This window comes from Diuraphis noxia, unplaced genomic scaffold (assembly GCF_037042655.1).
Source record: "Diuraphis noxia isolate RWA-SAM2 unplaced genomic scaffold, SU_Dnox_SAM2 contig0001, whole genome shotgun sequence".
In the NCBI taxonomy this organism is placed as follows: Eukaryota; Metazoa; Arthropoda; class Insecta; order Hemiptera; family Aphididae; genus Diuraphis; species Diuraphis noxia.
Window position 1 is genome coordinate 77,324,772 of NW_028301711.1, and position 19,628 is coordinate 77,344,399.

A 19,628-nucleotide genomic window follows, 5' to 3' on the forward strand; every position below is an offset into this window, starting at 1 on the left:
GCGATGTCGGCGGCGCGTTCGTTCAGCGATATAATGACAATGGATACGTTTATATTATGTATAATGTATAATATACGCGATTGAGTGTGTGTGTGTATATATATATATATCTTAATACTCCGCCGGTAGGATATAACGACGCGCAGTTACGACACTGCTGGTGGCGACGCGTAATGTTATCGATAATACTCTTTATTATATTGTATATTATATACCTTTTGTCGTCCGTGTGACCGTGTCCCTGATTATCGAGTTTCTGCACGAGTTTCTGCGGATTTTCTGTAGATTTTCTGTATCGGTTTTCTGACACCACAACCGATTGAACTCAAATGGCGGTAGTCCACGTAGGTTCTTTAGTGATCTCCAAAATTGCACTGTCGCGAAGTAAATTACGCCAGTTTTTCGCTTTTAGAGATCCCACCGCTGCCACCAATGAAGTGTGGTGTACCGTCGTGTGAGGTCTATCTTAGTTGTTAGTGTCAAATGAAGTAACACAGGTGTTGGTTATAGGTATATTTATTATATTATAATTACTGATTTATGAACTTAACACTGAATAAATCAATATTGATATGACTTAAACACTAAAGAACTGGATATTTAAATGAATTACACACTAAAGAAATGAATATTAAAATACTAATATTACGAGAGGATCTGATTGAAATTATACGAGGTTCTGCTATACAAATTATAAGATGCTCTGCCGAGTAACGCGGGTGTCACTCACTCTTTTGACCAGACTCGACTCACCACCAACAGACGGGGCGCGTTGCAACGGTCCGTCCGAGGCCTTCAGTATGTGCTGACCCAGCCTTTTTGGTCACGTAGACCATCGTGAGAACCGAATCGGTCACACAGTCATTTTATCTTGAGTCAACACATTTGAGCGTTATATATATATAAATATATACGTGGTACATACATACATACCTATATACATACACACAGGCATGCATATACAACACTTAAGACATTGAAATAATTTTAATAATTTTCTAATTGACGTGTTATAACTAAACAAACTAACCAATAATTATACTTAAACCTAAAAAAATATATAGAATATACGGCGTTATTTCTTCAACCATATGTGATCAGTACATTTTGATATGCTACGTAAAAATGGCATTTCTGCTAAGTAAACAATTCTGAATAATTAATAGCGTACTTAGTATAAATATCAAAACAATATCTTGTTGAAATACAAATTTAAAATAAAATCGAACAGTTTTAATTCATCAGGTATATTTCCATAAGAAATTATGGATTTTACTTTGAAAATATTGTATTTATTTATTTATAACCATCAAAAACTACTAAACATAAAATGTCATTTTTCTCAAAATAGCATGGAAGGAAATTACGGCATTCTTCCTTAGGACAGCAGTATATTAATACTTACACAGAATAATATTTTTGATGTTAGTAAAACAGTAAGCATACCACCATTGAAGCTCTTAAAAAAATAAAAACAATATTAGTTAGGTAATTAGCAATATTTTTAGTTTCTATTTGTATAATTTTTTTAAAGTATGATACATTTATTATAAAACAGGGACATATATAGTTTTATTGTTTTACGTATTTAATTGTCTTGGTATTTATGAATAATTGATCGTTGTTTATAGATAAACCATTGAAGATTACAAATTTCTCTTGTATCTCTAACAACTGGGAAAGTTTAATGTGTAATTGGACCAAGCCGGAAAACCCCATAAAAACTACGTATAAATTATACTTTAGATTACCTGGTCGTGGCAGGTGATATTTTATTAGCATTATTATCAATGGTATTCATTAATAAAATCATTTATTTAAAATATACACATTTTTAGTTCTAGAACTGTCACAAATTGTCCTACAGATTCAGATATCAGAAATAATAGTTGTTATTGGGATTTATCTACTTCACAACTATACAGACAATCACACGAGTATTATTATTTCATGATAATTGGCGAAAATGCACTGGGAAATTCGTCAACCTCGATTCGTTTCCACCATTACGCCAATAGTATATATTTTACAAAACTATAATTTTAACTTGTTTAAATTAAGAAAAATATTTATTATAAAACTATGCAGATGCACTTAATTTTATTTTTATTTTATTTTAATGTTTAGTCATTCCTACGAAACCAACAAAAATCACAGTGGTCGATGAAACAAAATCTAGTATCAAACTTGTGTGGTCTTTAGGTACAATGTCTTTTTATTCACACGGATTAATTTTTAAGATTCAATATAAATCCCAATGGGATTCTAATCCTAAACAGTGGAATGTAAGAGTTCAATCATACACAGATAACAGTTAAAATAAAATTATGATTGACGTAATTATACCTTTTTTCCCCATAGTCAATAACTGCAAGTGATACCTGTAAATCGCAATCGACATCAGATCAAACCACTTCGGTCCAAGACATGAAATGTCTGGAACACGATGCCGATAATTATTCCTTCAATGTCATCGGTTTGGAATATCCGTTTACGCGTTATGATTTTTGCATATCTGTTCGGACGGCGTTAGCTGTTGGGGATGATAAGTGGTCTTCTCCTGGTTGCATCACTGTCTACACCAAACCCACAAGTAAATTTTTAATTTATTTCTACGATAGCTAGGTTCAGTATACCTATTTTGAGGTATTTCACATTTTTATACATTTATTTTGTTATTCGAAAATGATGAATCAAACATTGACTAGTCCTTTTGATTTTGAACATAATCGTATGATTTAGTGGTATTTATTTTATTGTACGCTTACTTTTTTATATGTCTAATAAATTTACAGTTCCTAAAAGACCACCACGAACTGATATTGGGAGCTTTGAATATTTCACATCGTTATCAGACAAATCCAAAAGGGACGTTGTGATTTATTGGCAAACTATAGATGACAAAGAAAAATGTGGTGAATGCTTTGAATACATCGCATACTATATTCATACAACAGAAGATAAACAAATCACGTAAGTATTACTTTGAACGTTTTACGTCGGTGATTTTAAAGGGTTATATATATGTAACTTTATCTACATTAAAATATTTCGTTAGAAAATGTATTTTAAACATTATCACTGTTTCTAATGTAATTTTTCAGTTAAATTATAGATGAAAACATCAATATTTTGTTTAATAATATATAGATAATTTTTAATTATTTATAAAAAATAATATTAGTTTTTTATTAGTGTTATATAGAACATTTTTTGTAAACATCCTGATAATAATAATATACTTTCATATTTTATTGCTATATTTTATCCTAACAAATATTATAACATAATATATTATTCTTTTAACTAATTTTAAATCATTCTAATTACCATCACCTATTTATTTATCAAAACAGCACTTATCGTAGCGATGAAACCGAAAATAATTACGCTAAATTTAATTCTCTCAGTACCAACATCGGATACGAATTTATAGTAATCTCATACAATAAAGAAGGTTATTCTAAAGAATGTTCAAGGGTTTACGTACCAAGCGTAGCAGACAGTGAGTCATATTATATATATTTGGTTTATTTTAAATTGATTAATTGTATGTTTACCTGGTTGTATTGTCAACTTATCGCTATTTATAGCACTAAATAAACCAGTGTCGTTCAAGAGAAATGTATTTGACAAACAAGGTATTTTTGAACTATCCTGGAAAGGTGCAGATTCTCAGATATTGTCCACTGCAGATCAACGAGATTTCTACACTTTGTTTTGGTGTGAAAAAGATCTGATCAATCCACGGCAGTGTAATGTATGTGAATTAACGTATTGTATGAATATGACCAATCGTAATAATTAATATTAATAAAGTAGTGCGTAGGCATATGCAATAATATAATATATTCCCATTATTATATTATACTTAGTTACTAGTATGTTTTTTAGTGTGTTACACAGCAGTATTTATTTTAATACTAAATGTTCTATTGGTACTTAGGCTATATAACTACTGATATCAACGTAAAGTAAATTGGATAAGAGTAATAATTATATACACAAAAAACATGTATACATCAGAAATTAAATTAATTTTATTTTAATATTATATGCAAAATTACTAAAATTTTCTGGTGTCATTAATTTTTTGTTCATACAATTTTGTACAATATTTATGGAATTTACTTAATTTATATACTCACTTCTATTCATTTAATTTTCCGATGAATTTACAAGAATAATTATTTATTAAGGAATACAGTATTTAGAAGGGAATGTTTTCATAGGCAAAGACCGTGAGTGTTTCCATGGGCCCTGTACATGAATTTAAATTAGCTATCGTCCATCAGCAGCTCTGAATTACTAGTGTTTAGAATCAATGGTTATATATTATCGTGCATTATTTTTTTTCTATATATATGACGGGTTGTTCTGCCTTTTCTAATATAAAAATTATATAGAGAGGAGATTAGGTACTTAAAGTTGAGTGTGCCTATATTCACTGAATTTTTATACCGGATAGATCACATGTCCCTAAAATCACTTATATTATAATATAATGGGAAAGATGTAATCTTTTGCCGAGAGCGATGTGCTCATATTTCTATGATAATACTATAATTGTTCGTAGACTGATGGGTAGTGATGTAACATGAATTTTATTAATTATTAACTCTTTTTCTACTATTTCTGATTGTATTTACAGCTATAAGTGGTCTTTTTGTTATGAGTAAATTGAATATTTTACGAGTAATATAAGTCAAATAGCATTGGGTGGTGGACAAACACAAAAACGGGGGCGCCATCTATTTTGGATTTTGTGACGAATTTGTGTCATAGTTATAATGCTGACACAGAAGCGCGCTAGTATCTAACATGGTGTATAGTGTTTTGTCTCGTTACAAAATGTTGAACTGAAAGTAGAATCTAGAAATACGAAATAGAAAATAATATTTGGTATATTTTATTATAATATGTAGGATTTGCTTAACATAATACTTAACCTACAGTATCGTGATTGTTAGACCATATTATTGATCATCACGCTATCTAATTTTTCGTGACGGTCGATAGGTTGGTAATCATTTTATTTTCTCATGGGTACCCTCTATAAAGAAGTTTCACTTCAAGAATTTACTCTAATTTGTAATTACAATTATTATCCAACGTTTTTGATATACCTAATGACTGGATTAATATTTTTTCTCTACAGGGTTTTATGAACTGGATGCATTTACCAATTTCAGTATCTCGCTACAACATTACTTTGATCGAAGATATGGAAAAATATATTTTTGCAATAAGTGTTAATAGCGAAAATCCAATGAGAAATGGTATTAATAACCTTAAAGCCAGCAGTAGTGGAATGGTGTGGGAATCTTGTACGTAATTATTTAACTGCATTTTTTTTATAAGCTCTTTTCTGTAATAATAAAATTTTGTTATGTATACTAATTTATTTTATTGATATACATTTTGTACAAATCACTTTACGATTGATTAGTCAATGGCAATGTAAAGAACGTTTGGGTTAGTGTGATTGGTTCGACGTTTGTGGGTTTGAGCTGGAAAGTTTACTGTGATGACAAGACTGGTTTAATTGTTGGATATCACATATTTTACTGTCCCATAGTTGCCATAAATAATCCCCTTTGCAGAGGTAAGATATTTTTAGTTTTTAATGAAAACTCAATATTCTTAAGTTTAAGCATTTAGTTAATATTGTATTACATACTTAGTCATATTTACAATAGTATTTTGTGAAATTTATGCAGTGGGGTCATACCTATTAGATCCTTCACGATTAAATAAAATCGGTGGAGTACAATTGCGCGCGTTTTACCTTTTTGGGCATACGATTGCGCGCGGTGCCGGAATAACAAAGAACATGCTTTTGACTATTCAAAAGCGTACGATTGCGCGTGAAATTGGAAGCGACGTTGCCAACTTATTATTAACTTATTATTAAAATTTAAAATAATAATTATTATAAAAAAGATTGTTATTTGTCGTACATGGTGTTATTGTATTTATTTCAAATAACATTATAAACGTGCGTTATACGACAACTAATCAGTCAAAAATAGTACGAAAAGTTACAAATAGTGCAAATAATTACAAAAAATAACTGTTAAACACTCAGTCTACCTTATAAGTAAAAAAAAAAATCATATAAAATAATATAAAATATTCGAATAGATATCGAAAATAATTCAAAAAAATATTCTTCAAAATAAAATCGTTATAATAAAATAATATAATATATTCAAATAGATATCGAAAAAATATTCATTAAAAAAAATCGTTATAATAAAATAATAATATAAGTAAAATAATTTAAATTTTAAAGCCCTGATACCTATTTCCAATTATGGTTAAATACTTAATTAAGTTTTCTGGTGTTTTATTTTTTAGATATTCTTCGTATTGTTTACTCACAAATTCGATTTTCTTTAATTCTTCCTTCGATTTTAACTTGATTATTGCTTTGGAAATGGTTAATAATTTAGTGACGGTTTCTGCCTGAGTTTCCATAAGAGTACTTATAACAACAAATGTCGGTGGATGAGCACTAGTAAACTGAGCATTATATGTTCTATGGAAACTTTCAGCCCCGTTTGTAGTTCTGAAAATGTATGAATATAGTAAAGAATATTTTTTTTAGACTTATTAGTAAATATTTACCTAGGATTTAGTGATGGCGTTTCAGCCCATAAAATAGGTGGAAATAAACAACCAGGTTCAACATACGTCTCCAAAACATAGTCAGAAAATAGTTGTCCATCTGCAATATTTGGACACGTACTTATAAGTTCTACAAAAGCATCCTCCACGTCATCTGGAGCGATGAAAGATAGTCCAAAAAATGATTTAAGCCATAATTGTAAATCGTTCTTTTGATCGTTGTATGCCATTCTTAGCTTTGTATTGCCATTAATCTGAAAATTGATTTTGATTAATTATTTTTAAAAATATTCATATTGATTCAACTTACTTTGCGCCACCAAGCTTGTCCCAAGTGAAAACGGCATGTTTTAATTTTGACATCCGGAAAAACTTCTTTTGTTGCTTCAATAGCACCAATTTCAAAATCAATGTGTAATTTTTCAATTTTAAAAAGTAGTGATTGCTTTTCACATATACTAATTAAATATTTCCATACATTTATGTATGTGTTTTTAAATTTATCCTTTAAAAAAAAGTATACCAAAGGTACGTAAACACCGTTTTTATAGCCATGAATTGTGTATAATTGCAAAAAAAATTTTGGAGCATAGTCGAATGTTCCGTCCGTAAATATATCTGTGCAACTTGTCAAACATTGAAGATTCTCTTCAGTTGTTAAGCAAATAATTCGATTTTTTGAGTAGAATCTACAAGGTGGTTATGCTCACCGGCAATGTCTATTATTATTTTATTGTCACTTGTCATTAAGACTGTACAAGTACACTGTTTTTTACAGCACCTTCCTCTGTTATTTCCATCTGCCCGCTGTCTGACGTGTCGAAATTTGTGTTTCTTCACCACTAACAAATCACTCCCTCTTTCTGAACTTATTACGAAAATTTCATTTTCCATTTTAAAAAATTAATTATAAAATATACGTTGACAGCTGAAACTCGAACACGAACACGAATACAACTGACATCTCAGTAAATACGTATAGACATACAATGCAAGATCATAGTTTAGTTATATTCGTTCATGTGTGGGAATTTACAAAAAAGATAAAAGTATGATCTAAAATAAAATTACCTACTTCTTAGTGATGGAAAGTTTGTCTAGTATCGGCAACAATAAAGTAATAATAAGTAATAATAAGTAATAAATAACGTACGGATCGCCACAATCGGAACTTAATCGGATATTTACCGTGCACCTATAATCTGTATATTTGGCAACGTTGCTTAGAAGCAAAAATAATTTAGCACGCGCAATCGTACACCTAAAAAGGTACCGTTGATAAGGACCGCGTGCAATCGTATTGCAGCCAATAAAATAATCCCTAACCTGAAGCTACCTAACTTTTTTTACCTCACAATACACATTTTTGCTCAGATTGTGTAATTTTTTATTTTAGTTTTCTGATCATTCATTAATATTATCATAATCACGCGAAAACTCATTGATATATATCTTAGGAAAAATATGAATGTTTCATATAAAAATAGTTGTTCCAACTTATAAGAAACCGAAGCTTCAAATATGATGATTTATCTTCATTGAACAAATTGATTATTGGAAATATCATATATAATAATATATAATAAAATAACGGGAATAAACGATCATTACATTTTAATCAAATTGAATCTAATATTATCCTTAATTATATTTAAAATATATGCCATTTGAGATACTTACCTGTTGATTATCATAATTAAATACCTATGATTGGCGTTTGATACATTAATTACATTTATTACAAAGTGATAATTTTTTTAACTTTATCTTTCATAAGTCAAATGTCAATATTTTGTTTGTTTAACTTAAACTTAATTTTTGTTAACATTTAATATGTTAATTTATATTTCTCTATGTCTCGTGGACTAAGATAATTGTGATTTGTAATGTGGGTTATTAAGTACGATATGCATAATATACAACAATATAATATATTAAATAACATTTTAAAAAAAATGCAATTTTTATAATGTTCATTAATAAAATCTTATAATAATGTTTCTAATATTATGACTTATCAGTTTAATAACCTATCGCTAAAAAAAAAAAATAATATATTTAATAAGAAGTCCTGGTATATATTTTCGTATACCTACTTATGTAACGTATAAAAAAAAGCAATAATAATTATAATGTTTATCTCGATCTTGTTATGACCAACTTTTTCTAAAAAGTCTTTAATGGTTATTTATTTAATATCTATTATTTGACATAAGTTAACCAGTCGGATATAATATGTTGATTTTTTTTTTTACTGGCTCATCCATGCTTTCAATGGCTAATTTCGCCTTATTTGTCACTATTTCAAAATTGTTTTAACGGCAGAAATTAAAGGTTTTTTAAGAAATCAAAATTTAAGTAATTTGGATCGGGAAATAATTCATGCTTTGCACGTTAGGTAGTTAAAATAAGTTTGAATATTTCTTTGTAAATATACATTGTCTTGCGTTCAAGAAAATAATAAACAGCAGTTATATATGAATCACTTTTTGGAACCCTGATTTCATAAAGTTGTAAGAAATATTTAAGGCCAAGGTTAAAATTACCATCGCAATATCAAGTCTTGGGCTTGTCGAAATTCCCAAGCTGTCACCTGTTGCAAACAATATAATTCTTTCACCAGTAATTGCATTAAAAGCATGAATATATAATATGGAAATATTAGAGGTTCAATATGGTATTATGGTATATGGATTTGGTAAAATCATTAAATTTTCCATATTTTTGGAATATATTGTGTATTTACATAATATTATGTATATTATAAAAAATCAGAATTGAAATTTATATATTACATTGAAAAAAATTTGTTATTTTTCAACTGTAGGTATTTAAATGTAAAACCATAAAATCTTAGCTTGAAATAATAATTTAACATGGTTTATGTGGCAATGTTTTATATTAAAAATATAATAATAACTAATATTAAAGGTAGGTAATTCAAATAAAAAAAGTTACTATTCAATATACATAACACATAAGTAATAATCAGCATAATATATTTATAAATAATATTTTTCAGTTTATTCAATACAGTTTCAATAAAAATAATCACAATTAAGCTGTATAATATATTATACATGTGAGCATTGAATAAAATTATTCAATCTGTGTTAAATTTAAATAAAAGGAAAAATAAATTTCAGTTGTTTCTCAATATTTTTATCTTATGGTAGGTAAATTAACAGAAACGTGTAAATTCCTTTATTAGTTTATTAGTTGTGTTTGGCACTTATTGTATTAAAACTCATTATTTTAATATGCTTTATCAAAAGTATGGAGCTAAATTTTATTCCATTGTGATAAAAAATGTATGATACATTATACTGACGAATTTATAATTGCTTCATTAAATAGAGGTGTTCAAAAACAGTATCACGACTAATCAGCATTATTTTGATGGTAATTAGTAGCAAAAAAAAATATTATTATTAATTTTCTTGAATATGAATGTATCGGTCTCTATATTCAAAAGTTTCATGTACCTACCCGTGAATAATATTTTTAATTACTAACTAAAATTGTTATAATTTGTTTATCTAATATCTAATATAGTCTAAATGTGAGAGTAAAAAAAATGTAATTTCGAGAAATCTTCTACTACATTTTTAAGGTTTTTAACCATTTGAAAATATTTTTATCAACAATAATTTAAAACAAACTAATGAAAATCGAAATTTGCGAAAAATAAATATAAATAGTTCAAAACGAGTCAAAACGTTTAGAAATTGTTATTGAGTATAGAAAATGCACATTATATTACCTTAATAAATAATTATATAGGTTCTAGGTACACTAAAAATAACAATGGTTATTTTTATGAATTTCATTCATGATTTGCTTTCTTAATTTTGGATATATTTTTGATATAAACACATTAAGACGAATAACAAATCTTCACGTTATTGAATCTATGTTAGTATTTTAAAACTAATAATGTGTTAATATTCTTCACCCAATCAAATTATATTTTTTATATACGAACAATAAACATGTTTGGACTTGAAATACTGATTTGTAAACTATGCTGTATTTATGTAGGTACCTACCTACCCTTTAATTCCTATCAAGAACTACATTTCACATATGTTGTTTGTTGAATATTTTTCATTTTATTTTTATGTTGTAACTATTAAAAATACAGTTTAAATATGTTTTATTCATTTCAGAGCCTATGACAGTCAAGACAGTGAGTGAAGTTCATCAAAACGATTGCGAAGGTTCTGTATTAGTTTCAGATCTAAAGCCTTACACGGTATACTTAATAGCCATTGCAATTGTTACAAGCAATGGTGTAACAATACATTTTGATATTAACATCAACACATTAAGTGGTCCAATATTAAAATGAATATATTACATAAATAATTAAGTAAAAATATATTTATTTTTTAACTACTAGATATACCTTATGTTTGTAAGAATCCTATTATTATATTAGTGTTATTATTTATATTATGTGTAAGTCCTTAAAAAAAAATAAAGACTTAATTGAAAAGGAAATGTTGTAATCTTGGTTTCTTTATTAAAGTCTTCAAATTTGTTTAAATAATGTACCTACAAATTTATAAAATTACATTTTATTTTACAGTCTTTGGTTTAATTTTTAGGTGATTTTTGATGTTTTAGGGTTTTTTTAATAATACACGGAGAAAAATTATCAGAGAATTACGAGTAAATTATTTGTAATGTTCTAATTATACTAATATTATAATATTCATTAAACGTTGCATTTTTATATTATTATCATTTATTTATAAGTAAGAATTTGGATATTTAAGTGTATTAATTGCTGTATCCGGAAATTAATTTCGTTATTGTTTGCCCAAAACTCATACTATAATTATATTTCTCTTTTTAATTTAGCTTTGGAAAGTAATAAATCTCTGGAGCCTGGACAGAAGATCCCAAAAATTTGTCCATTAAATTTTTTTGGCAATAACTCAATTATGTAAAAATGTTAGGTTCAAGACAAATCACAAATGTCTGGTAAAAACAAACCAAATCGAAAATTCCTATTATTTCATTATCAAAACGATTATTTAAATCAAATATTATTTTCAGGGTTTGATCTTTTTGACATTTTAGTACATAGTCGAGGTAAGTATACAGACATTTTTAACTTTTCAAAAGTATCTCTACACATCAAGAAAAATAATCATTATTCTCCCTGACATTAAGCTTGACAACACAATCCTTACAATATTATTTGCAGAAAGTGTCTTGTTTTTAGGTCTGTAACAAATTTTTATGAAGTTATAGAACATATATCAACGATAAAATATAATGATTTTATAAATTCGCAGCATATCAAAGATTTTAAAAGATTGTAAGCTTTTGAAGATGTTACTGTATCAGATTATTCAAAAATACTAGGGCCGTTCTTACAATGTCCAGTTAAGTGTCGGTTAGTGTTAAGTAATATATTATACATATATATATATAATATAATATAATATATTATATATTATTATTACCAAATCGTATATGTATATTGTATATCGTATATGTATATTGTTTATCGTATATTCGTATATATTATCTTCAAAAAAACTACTTCGTAGAAGTAAAAAAGGCTTTTTGTGCGTAAGTTGAAGAGACTGGGAGAAAAGATAGAACTTTGGTGTTAAAAAAAATGTGAAATCAATCTCAAAGTTCTGTGCCAAAAAGGGCCATGGTTGAAAAAAATTGAATTTGGAGCTTAATACAGAAGTGAAATCAATACCCAAATGATGTACCTCAACTTGAAAAAATATCTTATTTAATATAATTTCAAGATGTTCAACTGTATAAACAATGAAAAAAAAATTAGCACAGAACGGCGTACAATAATGATGAATTAGCCATAAATCGGAGTTGTTGACTTGTTTACGAGTTAATCTGTCTGATTCGAATTTTTGTTGACAAACTGTCAGCTTACATTTTCGATGTGAGTATGTGATGCCCGAACAGCATATTAGCATTCTGGGTTCGGTCTCGGCACCTTTTATAATTTTAGCCTTCTGATTGGCTTTACCGCGCTTTTTGAAAATTTAAACTATTCTATTATCTAATTGCTTCAACTTCTAAATTGGTATGACGGTAAAAAACCATTATGCATCGATATTAGTATATAGTTTTATACCAGTAGTATTATACCTAATAACACTATAATCAATAGAAATTATGTCATCTCAATTAAAAACAACCAAATCTATAAACTATAAATCTACATTTGTCTTTTATTTTTAATACATTGACATTGATACATTTGTTTGATAAATTGTATTAAGTTTATAATAATATAATTGTATTTTATATAATATGTTTATTGTTTATGTACCTGACATCACTCATTTAAACAAACATAGTGTCTTAATAATGTAAGCACTGAGAGGAAAAAAAATGTAATTATTAAACAACACCTAAAGCAAGAGTCAAACTAAAACTGATAGAGACGCATAAAAAAGGGATATATTAGAGTGGGTAGATAAGTTCTCTTTAACCAATGTGCCCATTCCTTAAAAATTACAAATATAGTTATTTTTGTTTGTATTTCATGTTCACATTTAGGTTGGTACCTACCTTAAATTTAATTCTAGGATGGTTTCCCACTAATTTTGTTGCATTTGGCAATATAAATAAATTCTGACTTCTGCCAGTGTCATTTGTTTTTGAAACCTATCAATACAGTTAGATTGAAATTCAAAATTTGAAATATACACATAACATAGGTAGTTGAAATTTTATTACCTATGCAATAAATAATAACTAATAAATAATAATAAAGTCATATTAAATGCTAAAGTATATTTTAAATTTTAATAGTTATTTAACTAGAAGTTAATAACATAATATATTTAATAGTTGGATACAATATTTAAAAAAAATACCTTAGGTCTCCAAATAAGTAATAACAATAAATTAATGAAAAATTCAAGTTAGCACAATTTTACATTCTATGTAGTTATAATATTTTAGAGAAAATTTATGAATGTTTAATAATAAATTTATGTATTATTATTATTATTATTATATAATTATATAATATGTACATCATAATAATAAAAAATATGTGGTATAAGATTTGATGAAAATAGTAATTAAATAATAGTTAGATAATAGTCATTGTAGTTAATGACTTTTGGCATTTGGGACATTCTTCCTAATATTTTCGGCTAAATTTATTTTTATTTTTATTGCATTTCTTTTGTTATTGTCTGTCTTCACTGGTCGCCCTACTTATAAACGTTTACTACCTCTTGTGACACCTGGCTTTCTTCTACTTATTTTGGTAGGCTGCACATGAATAGTTGAACGAGATAGATGCCTTAGTGATATAGTACTACCAGCAGTACTCAAAAATGATTCCCAAGTAGCAACTGACTTAACTTTCTTCAAACGATCTAAACTTTTAGTGAGTACTGAACTTGAAGTATTCTTTTTAAATTTTTCAAAATTTGTTTTAATTAATTCTTGAATCTGGTTAACACATTCATCAGACTGATGATCAATATTATGATTATCCAGATAATCATCAGTTTCGACTAATGTATTTGTTATTGGAGATGATAATACATTATTTTCAATAATTTAAAGCAATAGCTGGTAAATTAGGCATTGCTTCATTATAGTAATGGTATACTGCTGCCTGATGCTTGCAAAAAGCTCCTAAATTTCCTTTGGAACACGTAAAAAATCCATGAGTGACATCTACTTCATAATGACCACAATCGGACCCTGATGGTACTTTAAATGTATTGTTAGATAATTTTTCTATCGAATCTTTATTAATATAAATAGCTCTTTTTATTTGATCTTCAAATAGTAATCGAGCTGAGTCATTTCTACCATTAACAAAAGTCCTTAAGCGTCTTAAGTAGTAATCTTCTAGGCCAGTACAAATAAAATCAACCAGTGCAATGGCGTTATATGCCTTATTTCTAGAAGGTACTATGTCTTTAAAAATCCGTACATTAACTTCACTAAAATTATTGGTCTGATTACCATGTACAGCAGAATTTCTAAAAGCTAAACACCATAACTCTTTTCTCGTCCAATAATTATTAATATATTTCACCCATTTTTCATACTTAAGTGGTATAATTTCATCACCTATGCTATTATTAATAGTTTTTGTCTTGCCAATAGCAGTAATATAGGCTTTGTGAGCACTATTATAATCTGGTGAAATTAAAATACTTTGAAATAAATTAAACAACAATTTTCTGTGTTCGTTTTTGATATTATGTTTAGCGTCCCATAACCATCTCCATACTGATTGTAAAACGTGGAACCTACAAAGCAAAATATTTGATTGTGGCCAAATTGATTTTAGTGCTTGCCTTTCTGCCTCGCTATCATCAATTATAAAATGTCTTGGAAAACCTTGGCCATCAAAACTGTTAGGAACTGAATCATTCAGCAGGGAAAATGCTGTTTTATATTCATCAACTGTTTGTCCTTTTGTTATGAATATACCCAGAGGAATAGCTCCAATACCACATGATGTAAGCATGAATGTAACAGTATGACTTTGAGTATCACATGATGCTGTACTGTCTGCAAAAGCAATATCTTTAGCAAAGGCTAATTTATGAGCCTTTTGCATAATAGGAGTGACCACTAGTATAGCAAATGGATTTTCATTAAACCTTACAATAATTCCATTTTTTTCATAATCTGTTTTTTTATCTTCAAGTTTCTGCAAAATGTTTATTTAAGAATTAAATAATACAATGTACGTATAATCAGTTTTACAGTGTAGAGTATAGATTATAAAACCATTGCTCCCATTAGTAACTTTAAAAATGAAATATTTTTAAAATGTATAAATAAAAAATTAGTATCCATTTATTTAGATTATTTTTACTTTGTAATAATTAAAAAAAAAAAATATGTAGGTATTAAAATTAGTGTGGAATTTCATGGTGTGATATTATGGTTAACATTATTTTTGGATTTAATTAATAGAATAGGTACTACATCATAAATTGTTATGGAGACATATCTATTAATATTATTCGATTCCTGATCCCTTTAAGTAAGACTTGTGATGGAGATCAGGGAATTTTACATTTTTAATATTAGTCTTTGTAAAAATTTAAAAATATCAGCAGATTTAAATTATGTACTAAAAATAGTATAAAAACTTATTTTTATATTCAAACAATATTAATATAAATTGATGAAGTAACAATTGAGTAAAATTACATATTTTACTTTTATGAAAATGTATACACAATAAGAATATAACTATATAAGAAAACTTAGAAAACTTATTGTTATATATAATTATATAAAAATAATTGTTATTTAATTTATTAAAACTACCTATAACAATAATTTTAATTAATTTCTTAAATTGATCAAAATTGGTGGAGTCAATAATACAATTTGACGGTGTTTTGGAGAAGGGTTCAAGTCCATTTTTGGTCATTTTGATGTAAATAGTCGATTTTGTAGGAAATTTTGTGCCCCATTGATTGGTAAAACTGTAATAGACCCATTTAAATTCAATAAATTATAAAATTATATACATACTATGTTGACATTTGAATAATATGATGCTTAAAAAAAATATCAATATTGCTTTATTCCTTAAAGGAAAATATAAATATAACATAACTTTAACCGTGGTCCTGAGGTCTCTATCATAATGGTTATGATATTATATTATATTATTTAATATATTATAACAAAGGCAAAATTTAAAAAAAAATTGTTTTAATATTTTCAATTTTACTTGATTTTTATAACTATAAGCTGAAGTTTTGACATGCTTTACCATACATTGTTATTTTTAATGTTTTTAGTATAATTAATGATTAATTTAAATCATTAATATATTAGGTTATACCTATGCAACAAATTGCACCACTGTTTACCTACTTTGTTTACAACTCAAACACTCAGTTGTGAAAAATGAGTTAAAATTACAGTTTAAAACTAATTTTATATTAAATTATTTTATAATTTGAGACAGAGTAATTGTACATAGCCACATAAGTACTTGTTTTTATTTTTCAAAATATTTAACTAATTAGCTCTAAAATAATATAGTATTATAACATGCAAAACTGTTAGTTTCAATTTTTATTAATTCATTGTGATTAATTATTTATTTTTATAGGTATTTAAATAGTTAAATGTTTTCAATAAACATATATCTGAGGATACGGTATCTAAATATAACTGTTAAATATTATATTATTAACTTCCAGTTAAATAAATATATTTTGATTACCTATTATTTATCATAATTCATAGAAGAGAAAAATACTCACCTAAACCGTCATTGAAATAATTTTCAAATTTAATTCTAATTTCATTGGTTGGTCTTAAAAAATATAAAGCTTCAGCAGAACCTAAGCTATATGGTTATGTTCAATAACAAATATGATTGCTGGTAAACCATCCTATAATTGCAAATTATACTACAATTAACAAATTAAATAAATAAAAGTTGATTATGTAGTATATACTATATAGTAATAGTATATACAAAATAAATAAATATTTTTTCCAAATTCTAATAACTTAATTATGTAGTTATTTTTTAATAACTGGGCAAATTAGATGAGTGAAACTTATATAACTCACTCTAATATATTTATCCTTTTTTTTTGTGTCCCTAGTACTTAATTTAATTTTTATATCAATTTGAGCTTTGCATTCTGTGTTTTTTTATCTCCCTTTTTTGTTCTTCTCAATACTAACTTTATTAAATCCACTATGGTGACACATATACACTTTTCTATAACACAGTAATAATTATTTTGACTTAATAAAATAGGTGGATATAATATTGTAGTTATTAATAAATACTGCTGGTAGAAATATATAATACCTACATAAAACAGATATGTTGACTGATATTTTTGTTACATACATCACTATAAAGATGAGACAGTTTCAAATAAAATCAAGATGTTAAAAAAGTGGACAAAAGTAAAAAAAGTTTTAAAATTGGTTCATACATAAATATATACCAAATATATTATGTATTAAAATATATATTTATTTGAATACATTGAACCTATTTTGTGTAAATATTAATATTTAATGCAGTGTTACTACTACCTATTAAATGTTATATAGCCGTATAATAATAGTTGTTTTATCAAATACAAAATATTAAAAATTACCTACCTATTAACTGTTATTATATCTATATGATTTAGTGCCTCGGTGGAACTATATACTATAATATAGGTAATTGAGAATCGTTAAAAGAACGGTTTATATGGTGCAAATATGCATGGTTTAAAAATAAAAAAATATTCAATAATATCAAAAATAAAACGCATTTCAACGAAGGTGCAAAATAAAAACCTGTGCCAAATTTGTATACTATATATCATTTTTATTTTTATTGTAAACAGTATTAAATATTGATTGAGGCTCTTAAAAATAACCTCCTGGAATGACAGCTGGTCGACCAGTAAGTCTCCGTTCAACAGACTATACATTCATTGTATAATTTTGTGCCCTGTGAGCTCAATTGTGTATTTCAAATGATTGTTGTTTCCAAGAACCGGAGACCACCCAAAACTAAGTTTTACAGCAATGCATGCCTATACGTTTTCACAACAATATATGGCCACCCGCTGTCATATTGGCCGCCTCCACGAAACTGAACGATCTTTGTCTGTATTTGGTCTTGATAATATGGCTATGTGTCGTATATATTTATATTTATATACGAAAAGTTCACATAATATTTTGACGTTCATAATTTTCCTTTTGGAAATGTAATTCAAATTAAATACAAAATGAGAAATTTAAAAATTAAATAACTTTTTAACAGTTGAAACACTTGAAACTGCAATAATTGATTTTCACTAGATTTTACTTTAGCAACCAGATTTATGAGAAACTCGGATTTTGTTTTTTATGATCAGTGAGGGGGTAAACATTTTAGAAACAGACGACCAAATTTTAGTACAGTTAGAAATTAGTCCGAAATTAGTTACATACTCGTACTTAAAAAAAGGTTCCGGCAGAAAATTTCCCATTATGACATTCACCGGTAAGCGATCTTTGATAAAATGGGAAGTCAAAAACGTTGTCTTGGACGTTGAATGAACGTCAACGTCCAACGAATTTTTTATTTTCGTTACGTAATTCCTTATATTCGAGCGAACGTACGACATTAATATATTATAATATGCTAGGCGAGACGAGCTTCGTTAATACGGCCGCCGTGACACTTTTGTCTTCCTTTAACCGTCGTCGCGAACGTTATTTTTTTATATTGTTAGGCGCTAATCGCCGACATTTATTATATTATTAAAATTTATATTGTTTTTTACAGTATGTGCTGATCACCACTGATTATTATTATCATTATTGTATTATTGTTTTTGCCCATATTTTTCCTGTGTTGAGCCAGAAGGGCTATAATATTATTTATCTTGTTCAGCCATAAGGGCTTTAATTTATTAATTATTATATTTTTATACGATTATAATTGTGTTTCTGTGATTTTTATATATTTGTTAATTTATTATTGATATCGTGTATTATACATAAATTAATTATTTACCCGAAACGTGTTACCATTTTATTATTATTTATTTATAAGCACACACATACACACGACACACCCTCACACATTCACCACACACCAGTACTCTCTGATCTTGCTCGGCGACCACGTCCACTTCCTTTGAGTCGCTTTACGTCACACACACATAGGTCGGTTGGTGAGTAGCGGTGTATCGTATACCTATGTAACGCGCGAAGTATTTCGGTGACCGGGCGTCGCGTACTATTGTTGTTCGTACGCGGCCCGTACACCTTATAAGGTCCTTTTGTTACCTGAATGGTCACTAGGGTTTAAACAACCCCCACCTATTCTCTATATTTGCTACATATAAATCAAATATATAAGTAGGTAGGATCTGCCGACTGCTCATCTGCTCACTAGACTGCACCACAGTTGATCACGTTACAGAATTCAATTTGGCTACAGTGTTAGTACAACTATTGTTACTCTTCCACCAGATACACCGAGT

At 27.5% G+C, this 19,628-nt stretch overlaps 1 protein-coding gene across 1 annotated transcript in view; it reads left to right on the forward strand.

The window, feature by feature from the left end:
- Positions 1-11,018, forward strand: part of LOC149061794 (cytokine receptor-like) — a 34,765-nt gene extending 23,747 nt beyond the window's left edge. The window contains exons 5-14 of the mRNA XM_089217803.1: positions 1,632-1,764; positions 1,839-2,017; positions 2,128-2,285; positions 2,362-2,593; positions 2,796-2,973; positions 3,357-3,505; positions 3,594-3,760; positions 5,159-5,327; positions 5,450-5,605; positions 10,800-11,018. Of these exons, the coding sequence (XP_089073929.1) occupies positions 1,632-1,764; positions 1,839-2,017; positions 2,128-2,285; positions 2,362-2,593; positions 2,796-2,973; positions 3,357-3,505; positions 3,594-3,760; positions 5,159-5,327; positions 5,450-5,605; positions 10,800-10,981 (1,703 nt within the window). The 3' untranslated portion in view covers positions 10,982-11,018. The remainder of the gene's footprint in view (positions 1-1,631; positions 1,765-1,838; positions 2,018-2,127; positions 2,286-2,361; positions 2,594-2,795; positions 2,974-3,356; positions 3,506-3,593; positions 3,761-5,158; positions 5,328-5,449; positions 5,606-10,799) is intronic.
- The last annotated feature ends 8,610 nt before the right edge of the window (positions 11,019-19,628 follow it).